We start from the raw sequence: 13,144 nt of genomic DNA on the forward strand, positions 1-13,144 counted from the left end.
TTGCCTTAAATGTATCTTCTGCTGCCTCTTTTGAGGTTGATGGTTCTTTCTTCTTCAAGTCCCCGTAAATAATACGTGCCTTTTCACATATTACAGTCTCCGTCACTGGATCTCCTGCCAGCTCTTTCTCTTTCACCCACACCAGCAGAAGCTTCTCCATTTCTTCATGGATATTTATCCTTAATTCGGACAGAACTGTAGTTACTTTTGCTGGATTTGCGCTTTTGATGGCATCCGTTTGTTTAAGGATGGTATAAATTGTAGATATATTGTGGTCGTACAGCCTTGCCAGTTCAATCACTCGTATAATACGCTTGTGTTTTTCTAGTATTTCTTGCTTTATCTCTATCGACATCATTCTCTTCTTCTCACCACTGTCCTTTACACTCACTTTCTTTGGCCCCATAATAGCACAAGTTAGTAAAAAAGTTAGTAAAAAATGCAAAAATGATGCAAGAACGAGTACAGCGCACGCGATTTGACTTGATTCTGTGGGTAATATGTGAGAAAGAACGAGATGCTGGTGTTGTGCTCCTGATACTGGACCCGTGCACCAATGTGGCGCCAACTAGCGGCAGCTTCCCGAAGTACGACTCATATCTTGAAATTTCGCTTGGATCTCGAACAAAAATATGGACTGAGTTGCAGCTCATATCTTAAAAAATTCGTATATTAATCTGCTCGTATCTCAAGGCACCACTGTATGCCCAAAGGCACAAAGACAGTACCAGCCAAAGCTGGAATTCAAATTTGGTGGTATCTGCCTCAGACATACACCAAGAGTGAAGACACCTAGCCTCTTACAGTGTTTTCTGATATAAAAATGGAACACTATAATGAGACTTTCTCAGCCTACCTCACAGGGCCTCTACGAGGATGAGGTAATATATGTAAAGCACTAGTAAAATGTCCTGACTTCTCCGAGAACCTACTTATTCAAGGGCCTCTCCTATGTTTCTGTGACACCTGGATTCATCTAGTTGTCAGCTCCTGCACTATAATGTGCTCACCGATTCCTCTATCTCCCCCATCTCAGCATGAGTTTTTTGGGAATAATTAATGACAAGTTAGCCATATGCCACACATCTAGCTCAGACTTGGCACCCAGAGTGTTTTAAAGGAATGAATTCTCAAAAATAAGTAATTGTTATTTCTGTAGCCTGAATTCCAGTTCTTTCCTTCCACCTAAGCTCCATTATAACTAGTTATAAAGATAGCAGACATACGTATGCCTTCAACTCTATTTACCTGCAGAGATCTGAGCGGCAGTTATAGTCAGTGAGCTAAAAGGAACATGAGAGTTATCAGATCCAAATACCACACTATGACCTAGAATAGCCTTTGCAACCAGGGAAGGCAGCAAAGAATTTCAGCAGCAGGTATTTGAAGAGCACAGGCTCAGGATCCTAAAGCAGTGTGTGTGTGTGTGTGGGGGGGGGGGGGGGTTTAAATTTAAATTCCAGCTCTGCCACCTATCAGCACGAAGTGTCAGTTCATCCTGTCCAAGTGGGGACAGCGCCACTTACCTGTACACTGTGCACAGAAAAGGGGAAATACACAGAAATGCCCAACTCAGGGAATTCGAACAACAGCTGCTATTTTGCAAAGTGACCCCATTTAGTGGCAACACAGCCAGGATTAGAAGCCAGGCCTCTGTCCCCAGACAGTGCTTTTCCTCTTCCCTGTTCTGCCTTCTCCACTTGCTCACCTTTTCACTTAATGCTCAACTTCTTATAAACTAACAGAGCTACTCTAACAAAGCAGGAGATCCCAGGTACCCACACTGACAATTCTCCACATCTACTGAAACATACAGTGTTGTGCCGAGCATGCAGGAAGTGCTCAATAAATACATGAATGATTAATTCATCGCCCACACATCAATGTTTTAGGGCTTTTTTTCTTAAATATTAGTGTTCGTTAAGAACAACAGTTCTCATTTTAACCCAAACTTTTATTTTCTTAAAGTGAAACTGACATACAACAAAGGGCACAAATCAAAAATCAATAAATGTTTAAACATGTACACATGTATGTAACCACCACCCAGATTAGGCTATAGACGTTCTCGGAACCCCAGAAGACTCCCGTGTGCCCTCCCTCACCCTTTCCTGAACCTACCACCAAGAAAAACCACTGTCCTTATTTCTATTAGCAAAGGTTCATTTTTGTTTATGAAAGTCATGTAAATGGAATGACATAACCACAATCTTTGCAAAGTCAGAAAAACTCTTATCAATATACTCACAGGAAGAGTTCTGGGAACGCATGCACCCAAACGATGGCCTGGGAATCTTCATTCCGTGAGGCAATGTTGCCTAAAAACTGCAGGCCACAGCGGAAAGCTGAGAATTTATACAAGTAAAAAAGACATATGATTAAAAAATATTTTTAACACAATGAATACATCTTAATAAGAAATAGTCCCAATATTGTTAAGCAGGAAGTTTCTGTTCACTTCTTTTAACTACAAAGGTCTCTAGACACAATGAAATTTTGTATATGACATCATTATTGAATAATGCCTTACCAAAACAATGTACTCTACAAAAGTTAACAAACTTCTTAAAAAGACTGTAAATATAAATACAAATATAACTGTAATTACATAAAATACTGGAATATGTACTCCAATATTTAACAAGTTACTCTTAAACTAGAGCTTTTAAAGTTAAAACATGGTAAAACACATGGTTAAAACTAGGCCTAAAAAGAACATCAGAGAACACTGAAAACCAGATATAATAACTCTTAAGGCTAATTCTTAAAGCAAAAAGCATTATTGGAGATTTTTGTAAAAAGTCATTTCAGAATCACACTTACTTCACCAGAAAGATGTAACAATTTTAAATTGGAATGACCTAATAACATGGCCTCAAATATATAAATAAAAGAAAAATGAACAAAAGTACAAAGGAAAGAGAAAAATCCACAGTTAAATTAGGTTAGTATAACTGACCTTTCTCAGAAACTTATAGAATAAGCAGACAAAAAGAGTATATTTAAAAGATTTGAATATGATTTATTAATAAACCCTGTTGATATATTTAGACTATTTCACCAAATAAAACCACAAAATACTGGCCAAAAGCTAGAATGCCAATGACACTACAGGCTGGGGAGGACGAAAAGCAGCAGGACCCTCACTCATGGTTGCTGAGAATGCAAACGGTGCAGCTGCTCTGGAACAGACTGTGGCGATTTTTCCACAAAACTAATCATCCTCTTAGCATGCAATCCAGCAGTCATGATCCTTGGTATTTACCTAAAGGAACTGAAAATTTATGTCCACACAAAAACCTGCACACAACTGTTAATAGCAGCTTTTTTCATAATTGCCAAAGCTTGGCAATCAAGATATCTTTCAGTAAGTAGGTGAATGGACAAACCTTGGTCCATTCAGACAATGAAACAGTATTCAGAGCTAAAAAGAAATGATGTGGTAAGCTGTGAAAAGACAACGAGGAAATTTAAAATGCACATCACTGACTGAAAGATGCCAATCTGAAGAGGCTGCACACGGCAGCTATCCCAACTCTATGACAGTCTGGAAAAGGCAAAACAATAGAGACAATAAAAGGAACAGTGACTGTCAAGGATTAGGGTAGGGAGGGATGAGCAGGTGAAATAAAGGGGGCTTTGAGGGCAGTGAAACTGTTCTTTATCAAACTATACTGGTAGATACACAGCATCACACATTTGCTCAACCCCACAGAATGAGCACATCAAGAGTGAACCTAGATGTAAACTCTGAACTCTGTCTGGGTGATGATGATGTGTCAGAATAAATGGAACAAGTGAATTGCTTTGCTGTCAGATGTTGACAGTGGGAAAGGTTGCATGGATGTGGGGGCAGGAGACGCATGAGACATCTCTGTACCTCCTGTCCATTCTACTGTGAACCTAAAACTGCTCTGAAAAATAAAGTCTATTAAAAAAAATAACAGTAAAATAAAACTATTTAGTGACCAAAAAGAGAGAAAGAAAAAAAAAAAAGAAGACCTAAGTTCAATTCCCAACTTAGGATGAACCTGCCCAAGTTACTTAACCTTAGTAAGATCCAATTTCTTTACCATATAATGGGATAACAGTATCTATTGTAAGGATGAAGTGTGAACTCACTAAAAGTGCTGAGCATGCAGTAGGGCGTCCCCAACCTTTTTTGGGCCACAGACAGGTTTAATGTCAGAAAATATTTTCACGGACCAGCCTTTAGGGTGGGACAGATAAATGCACAAAATAAAATTATGCGACTGGCGTAAAAACTGTGGTATTTTTAAATATAATTGTCGAACTTACAAGACAAACGTCAAGAGTGAGTCTTAGACAAATGTAACAGAGGGAATCTGGTCATTTTTTAAAAATAAGACACCGTTCAGACTTAAATATAAATAAAACGGAAATAATGTAAGTTATTTATTCTTTCTCTGTGGACCGGTACCAAATGGCCATGGACCGGTACCAGTCTGCGGCCCGGGGGTTGGGGACCACTGCAGTAGGGAACACATTCAACGCTCACCTGGCCACCCTCTTTACCAGCACATAATATGGACTTGATAAATGTCAGTTTAAAACAGGGGTCTCAAACTCGCGGCCCGCGGGCCACATGCAGCCCGCCGAACAATTTTGTGCGGCCCGCAGACTAATCCACGAAGTTCAAAATATTTTGGATAAAATTAAGTAAGCCCGTGGATTAGTCTGCGGGCCGCACAAAATTGTTCGGCGCCGCGAGTTTGAGACCCCTGGTTTAAAAAGTCAGATTTTCAAAGTTTAAATTAAAACATGTTTGGTCCTATAGTGAGAGACTTTAAATAGAAACCATGAGTGCTTATAGTATAAATCCTTATAAGAATCCTCTTATTGAGACAGGTACTTTTATACTCATTATAGAGCACAAGAAACCAAGACCCACAGAGGCTATCAGTAACTTGACCAAAGTTACACACTTATAAAGAATCACAATTCTAGATTTATCCCTGTAGTTAACAACTCAATATGGTATGAGTGTTGCCTCACACATATCAGAAGCTCTACTTGGTAGCTATATATGAACTCATTAATAAAAAATGAGTTAGAAAAACCTGCAGCACACACAGCCTTCTTCTCACCATCTGGCATACTGTAAACAGTATTTCAGTATATAATAGTGGAGAAGACAACTCTTGACAAATTTTAAAGAACTGACATATGAATAATGTTCACCAACCACATTGCATTTATACTAGAAATAAACCCCCAAAATAATTAGAACAGTCCTTCTATTTAAAACTAAGAGATATGGTTCTAAATAACCCAGGAAACAAAAAAAAATCATAATGGAAATAAAATATTTCAAACCAGATGTTAACAAAAAATACAACAAACCAAAACTTGCAAGATGCAGCTAAAATGAAACACAGAGGGAAATGTATAACTTTAAGTGCATGTACCACCAGGAAAGATGATGGTGAAAATGAAGGAGCTACACTTTCCTTTCAAGGACTTATAAAAGGAATAGCAGCAGGTGCGGTGGGGATGCAGGGAGAGCAGGCTTTCATCCCCATTCCTGGGCCCTGTTGGCCAGGCTTCCGCAATGACCTCCTGCAGATCTTCTCTGTTGATTAGCTCCTGCAGGGCTGACAATCAGCCACGTCCAACAGCCAGAAACTTCTTAGGAGTGCTTCAAAGCACGTTCCGAGTCATGGTCCCTCCCTACAAAAGATGTTTCCCTGCAGCCTGTGACAACCTATTAGGGCGGTATTAATATTGCTCCCCACTTTACACAAGAGTAGATCAAAGTTCAAATGTTCACTCACTTGCTCAGGACATGAGGCATGTAAGTGGTGTGAGTACAGAGGCAAAAACAGCAGTGACCCTTCCAGGGCACAAGGATTCAAGTTGATCACCAAAGGTCAAAAGCCACCAGAGAATGTATTTGAAAGATTCTGTTTCATTAAAGGAATTCCCACCAGGCATCAACCTGGGGGCATTTTTAAGGGCAAGTGAACTTTAAAGACCTTAAATCTTCTAGATCTCTGCTTTGCTAGAAGAGAAAAGCTAGCCTGCGGACTCAGCCCCAGAGCTCTCGCCCCGACCTTGGACTCTCCCAGGATCTGGACCTTCCCTTCAAACCCTGTCGCCTACACCCTGGCTGAGCACAGGACAGGCTGCTGGTTCCGAAATTCCGAAACCTCAAAGGCAGAGCAGTTGTAATAATTAAAAGGATAAGGTGTGTAAGTGTGCCATGCTATTTATTTATCATAACCAACAACTGGTGGTTCAAAGACGGACTGCAAAACTGTGGCCAAAAATCAAAACGCTGAAATTTAAAAAGTATGCAAAGAAAATGTGCCAAGAACCTCAAAACTGAATTAAGTTAATATTGTAATATAAAACTAAAGCACAGGATACAAAACATACTCATAAATACAAATACTGAAAAGTGACTACAAAAACAAGTTAAGTATGTATCTAATGTTGCCTCCATAAATAATGATGATCATTTTTCTTCTTACTTTTCTGAATTTTTTATTAAAAATTACTGCCTGACCCGTGGTGGCGCAGTGGATAGAGTCAACATGGAATGTTGAGGTCGCCAGTTTGAAACCCCAGGCTTGCCGGTCAAGGCACATACAGGAGGCAACTACTAGGAGTCGATGCTTTCCGCTCCCCCACCCCTTCTCTCTCTCTCTCTCCTCTCTCTCTCCTCTCTCTGAAATCAATAAAATAAAATCTTTTAATAAAATTAAGCTACAATGAAATTATAAAATGTTTATAATAAAAGTCTTCGTTTTTAATCTTAAGATAAGTCATAGTTTTAAGTAACATTTATATTTCTACGGAGTATTTTAGAATTATTAAAACTCAAACCTGGTCAACTTTAACACATAAAAATAGACAACAACATAAGTTGGTCTGAAAGCCAACTAACCCACAACTCATCAGGCAATAGCGCTCTGAATCAGAGCACATTCTGGGAAGAGAAAGGTTTAAAGACGTCCCAGAAACAAGCAAAGAAAACTCCAGACAAGTACAAATGACAGTTTACTTTTACCAAACAGCTATCAAATGATCTTTATGTAAATACTGCAAATGTTACAAAGCCCCTCAAAAATCCCAACATTATTTTTACAGATTAGAAAAGTATTGGCCAAAAATAACACCAATAACTCAATTAAAATAACTCATGCTTGTGTTTACATAAAATTTGATGAGCATAATATATTCGTCACACCACTGTAATTATTCTCTGAAAATAATACTCTAAATATTATTTTGACAATGTAATTATAGTTCTTACCTCAAAAGTGGTTAACAAAAAACCTGGCACAGATACCCTGCTAACATTCTACCAAGAATAAGGTTCTCACGGACAAATAGAGAAGACTACAGACACTTTATTAGAAAACAGAATACCTTTTAAAAGACTTGTTATTAGTTTTGAACTAACATACTACAAATATTTTTTTAAGTTTCATTGTTAAATCCAAATTTCATTGTTGAATTCTAAATAAGATTCATTAATATCCTTAGCTGACTTTTTCAAGAAGGTAGTGAGAAAACTTAGCTTGTTTTCCTTCTTGCCTCAATAACTGTCTTCCAACTCTGACTAAACACAAATTCTGACTTGAAACTAATAAAACTGAAATATTAAAGAAACTAAATAAATAGGCCCTGGCCGGTTGGCTCAGCGGTAGAGCATCGGCCTAGCGTGCGGAGGACCCGGGTTCGATTCCCAGCCAGGGCACACAGGAGAAGCGCCCATTTGCTTCTCCACCCCTCCGCGGCACCTTCCTCTCTGTCTCTCTCTTCCCCTCCCGCAGCCAAGGCTCCACTGGAACAAAGATGGCCCGGGCGCTGGGGATGGCTCTGTGGCCTCTGCCTCAGGCGCTAGAGTGGCTCTGGTCGCAACATGGCGATGCCCAGGATGGGCAGAGCATCGCCCCCTGGTGGGCAGAGCTTCGCCCCATGGTGGACGTGCCGGGTGGATCCCGGTAGGGCGCATGTGGGAGTCTGTCTGACTGTCTCTCCCTGTTTCCAGCTTCAGAAAAAATAAAAAATAAAAAAAATAAAAAAAAGAAACTAAATAAATAGATGTTCCATACTCACCAACTAAAAAACATAGTATCATTGACTTGGCAATTCTCCCCAGAAAGATCTATAAATTCCACCTAATTCCTAGTATCCACAATATATAAGTAACTCTTATAACTTGACAAAAAAAAGACAAGCAGCCCAATTAAAAACTGGGCCAAGGACTTGAATAGATATTTCCCCAAAGAGAACTGACAAATGGCCAGCAAGAACATGAGATATTCAACATCATTAATCACTAGGGAAATGCAACTCAAAACCACAATGAGATACCACTTCATACCCACTAGGATGATTAGAATCTAAATAAAGGGAAATATATTTTGGCAAGGATGTGGAGAAACTGGAACCCTGTACATTTTTGGTAAAAATGTAAAGTGGTTCAGCTGCTGTGGGAAAATCTGGCAGTTCCTTAAAAATGTAAATATAAAATTAACCAAGCAATTCCATTCCTAGGTCAGACAAATACACGTACATGCACGTGTTTATAGGTGACACAATAGCCAAGTGGTAGAAACTACCCAAATGTTCATCAACGAATGCATGGGTAAGAAAATGTGGTATGAGCATTCAATAGAACATTACTGAGGAATAAAACAACAGAGTTCTGATACATGCTATAATATGAATAAACCTCAAAAAACACGCTAAGTGAAAAAAACAGACACAAATGATCTCATAATTCTATAATTCCATTCATAGGAAATACTCAGAACAGGTAATACCACAAACAACACAAAAGGCAAAACAGTGGCTGCCAGAGACTTGAGGGAGTGGGAGATGGAACAGCCGCTCAGGGGTCACAAGGTTTCCTTTTCGGGTCATAAAAATATTTCCAATTAGAGATTAGATAGAGGTGCTGGGTGTACAACCCTGTAAATGTGTTAAATGCCAGTTTTAAGTGGCTCGTTTTATCTTACATGACTCATGTCAATAAAATTTTTTTTTTAATTTTGTTATTTTTTATTTTATTTATTCATTTTTAGAGAGGAGAGAGAGAGGGAGAGAGAGAGACAGAGAAGGAGAGAGAGGAGAGAGAGACAGAGAGAGAGAAGGGGGGAGGAGCTGGAAGCATCAACTCCCCTATATGCCTTGACCAGGCAAGCCCAGGGTTTCAAACTGGCGACCTCACCATTTCCAGGTCAACGCTTTATCCACTGCGCTACCACAGGTCAGGCTCAATAAAAATTTTAAAGCTGATACAACTGCAGCTACCTAAATTGTGGACAACTCTCATACACCTAATATAAAACAGGTCGGTAACAATCCAGTCTAACTGGAGGATATCAATGACCAGCCAAGCCAACAACCAAACAACCAATGTACTCATCATTAATTACAAACTGTTTCAAAGAAAGTTTCGGAAATTAGCTCCTTTAAATTTTTTTTGATAGATCATCTACTTGCATCAGTGAAGAGAAAATTAATCCTGTAAAATGAAATAATCATTTACTGTAACATATATGGGGAAGAGAAGAGAAAAGGGAAAATGGACTGAGGGGGGACATGGAGCCCAGGGAAGATAGTTTGAAGATGAAAAACAGGAGAGCATATGATTGTCTGATGAAAGGAAGAAAGAGATGCACTGTTGAAGCAGAGAGAATGGGGATAATTTCAGGGGAAGAGTGTCTGAGTGCCTGAGTGGGGTATGGGGTCCGGCTGATAGCTGTTTAATCACAGCATTCGCTCGCAGAGTACTTCCTCTGGCATCTCACTCCGGAGTGCATTGTTCCAGGAGAGACCCATGACCCACCACAGCATGCAGCATTGACAGAGCCACACCATCTCTCACATTAGTGTTTTTAGCAATTACAAAACATAGTACATTCTGAACTCTTTCTGAATTACCATGCCACACACAGACTTCAAAAACTTCAAGCCTTTCAGTTCAAGAGAGTGAAATGTCTTTTACTGATGATTTTTAATCCCTCAGGTGGTGCACTGAGGCTTTCCTTTAATTATAAAATGGAGTAACGAGAATAACTTTATAATATCTTAAAGACACTTTACAGTTTAATCCTACATCCTGCCAATTTCTTGAGAAAATTTGAAACATTGCTGTTTAAAAAAAACTGAGAGCAAACACTTTGTAAATTCTTAGCTAACTTAATTCAAAAATTAATCACAATTTCTCAAAGGAAGAATTCCAGGCCTTGGCTGGTTGGCTCAGTGGTAGAGTGTCAGCCCGGCATCTGGATGTCCTGGGTTCAATTCCCAGTCAGGGCACAAAGGGAAAACACCCATCTGCTTCTCCATCCCTTTCCTTTCTCTTTTTTTCTCTCTCTGTCTCTCTCCCCACTCCTGCAGCCATAGCTCAATTTGAAGAAGTTGGCCCCAGGTGCTGAGGATGGCTCCATGGCCTCCGCCTCAGAATCTAAAAAGAGCTTGGCTGCTAAGCAACAGAGCAACGCCCAAGATGGGCAGAGCATCCCCTCCTAGTGGGCTTGTCAGGTGGATCCCGGTTGGGGCGCACATGTGGAAGTCTGTCTCTGCCTCTCCTCCTCTCACTGAATAAACAAATAAAACAAACAAAGAAAAGAAATCTAGCCTGACCAGGCAGTGGCACAGTGTATAGAGTGTCGGACTGGGATGCAGAGGATCCAGGTTCGAGACCCCCGAGGTCACGAGCTTGAGCGCGGGCTCATCTGGTTTGAGCAAGGCTCATCAGCTTGGACCCAAGGTCGCTGGCTCGAGCAAGGGGTTACTCGGTTTGCTGAAGGCCCCAGGTCAAGGCACATATGAGAAAACATCAATGAACAACTAAGGTGTTGCAACAAAAAACTGATGATTGATGCTTCTCATCTCTCTCCGTTCCTGTCTGTCTGTCCCTATCTATCCCTCTCTCTGACTCTCTGTCTCTGTTTAAAAAAAAAAAAATTCTAAATCAAATATAAGATGCAGGAAATTTAACCGGTGAGCTCTAAATAAAAACAGCTAATCTCGCCCATCTCACTCTGCACCTCAGTTCTCCCCTGTAGAGACCGCAGCCTCAACACTTCACCTCCCACAGCAGCATGCACAAGCCTCACTTTGTATAAGAGCAGGGATTAGGAACTGTATATAAACCAATTTACAAATCAAAGCATTTCAAATATACCTGGAGATTTCCCATTGAAAGAAGTATTTGTTATGAATAAAGCAAGACAAGGGTTGCTCCAGAGCTTTTGTGTGACAAAAGTGACAGTTCCTGCTGTCCTTGCGCGCCCCCCCCCCCCCCACTGGCTTCCCTGCTGGTCTCACCACTAAGGGGTGGGAGATAATTAAACACTTCCTCTATGCCAACCACCAGCTTCCATGGCACTCACAATACATCTCCCTCCTGCTCCACCCTGGAGAGGTCAGCCTGTGAGAAGACATATGGTGGAGAGAGCTTGAACCTGCTTTAAATCACAAGTTCAAGTCCCCTTTCTGCCTCTGACTAGCTGTAACCTACCAGGCAAATCATTTAAGACTTTTGACCTTCAGGCTTCTCTTACACCCATAAATGGGAATAAATAAGACTCCTCGTTTCCCAGAGCTGCTCTATAGACTAAATGGTGATACTACACACAATAGTGCTTTGCAAACTATAATTATTAAAAATGTCATTATTACAATGACATGTCCCCCTAATTAGTAGAATATTCTTTCTTTATAGGGATTTCCCATTCTGGATAGAAATTATTTCCTGCCTTTGAGAGCAAGCTCAAAGGAAGGAGTGATGCTTTTCTTTACAACTCTGGGAAGCATTGCTCACGGAAACAATGAAAGGACAATAAAAGGAAACGTGAACATGAAAATAAAAGAAGTATTTGTTGAATTATATTATAATTTCCTTAATAAAAAGAATTTAGGCCCTGGCCGGTTGGCTCAGTGGTAGAGCGTCGGCCTGGCATGCAGGAGTCCCGGGTTCAATTACCAGCCAGGGCACACAGGAGAAGTGCCCATCTGCTTCTCCACCCCTTCCCCTCTCCTTCCTCTCTGTCTCTCTCTTCTCCTGCAGCCAAGGCTCCATTGGAGCAAAGTTGGCCCGGGCGCTGAGGATGGCTCTACGGCCTCTGCCTCAGGCACTAGAATGGCTCTGATTGCGGCAGAGCATCGCCCCCTGGCGGGCATGCCGGGTAGATCCCAGTCGGGTGCATGCGGGAGTCTGTCTGACTGCCTCCCCATTTCCAACTTCAGAAAAATACAAAAAAAAAAAAAAAGAATTTAACTACAACTATTTATAAGCCACATATTTACATTGAGTAATATTTTTCCTTATAAAGTAACTTAGGTTTACCTATAAAGTATTTCAATTCTTTGGATAAAGATATCCCATGTTTAAATTCTGGGATTTTTTTCTAACATGATGTTAAAAGAATACCCCTACTTCAAAGAAGAAATGTTGATGCTAATAGCTCAAGAACCAAAACCACTGAAAGAAGTCTAGAAAAGCTTCTGGAGCATCAGAGTAAGTTGGTTCTGCTCTTAATCCCATACCTGCAGCCGCTCCAGCTCTCGATCAGGACCCTTCCTGCTCTGTGGCACTATATATTACCTTAACTGTATTTAGCATCTGGTTCCCTGCAGTGAAATGTAAGCACCCTGAGGGCAGGGACTCTTGTCTGGTTTGGTCACTCTTTGGATCAAACCCAGCACCCAGAACAGGACCCATCCAGAAAAAACAAAAACCACTATGCTCCCCGGCTGGGGCTGCACAACCACATTCTGCAGAGTGGGGTCAGACAACCAAAATGCACCATCACCCAGTCTGTGGCCAGGAGTGAGAGGGAGGCATTGCAGGGCTGGTTCCTTCTGAGGCCTCTCTCATTGTGTCCTCACATGGTCTTCCCTGTGTCTTAATGTCCTTTTTTTTAAAGATTTTATTTATTCACTTTAGAGAATAGAGAGAATGAGAGAGAGAGAGAAGAGAGGGAGAAAAAGAAAGGGGGAGGAGCAGGAAGCATCGACTCCCATATGTGCCCTGACCAGGCAAGCCCAGGGTTTCAAACCGGCGACCTCAGCATTCCTAGTCGATACTCTATCCACTGCGCCACCACAGGTCAGGCAATGTCCTCTTCTTATAAGGACACCACTCACACTGGACTAG

At 40.8% G+C, this 13,144-nt stretch overlaps 1 protein-coding gene across 1 annotated transcript in view; it reads right to left on the reverse strand.

Moving 5' to 3' along the window:
- ATXN10 (ataxin 10) overlaps nt 1-13,144 on the reverse strand; it is a 172,866-nt gene that overhangs the window by 133,026 nt on the left and 26,696 nt on the right. The window contains exon 4 of the mRNA XM_066255553.1: nt 2,249-2,345. Coding sequence (XP_066111650.1) covers nt 2,249-2,345 — 97 coding nt within the window. The remainder of the gene's footprint in view (nt 1-2,248; nt 2,346-13,144) is intronic.

This window comes from Saccopteryx bilineata, chromosome 1 (assembly GCF_036850765.1).
Source record: "Saccopteryx bilineata isolate mSacBil1 chromosome 1, mSacBil1_pri_phased_curated, whole genome shotgun sequence".
In the NCBI taxonomy this organism is placed as follows: domain Eukaryota; kingdom Metazoa; phylum Chordata; class Mammalia; order Chiroptera; family Emballonuridae; genus Saccopteryx; species Saccopteryx bilineata.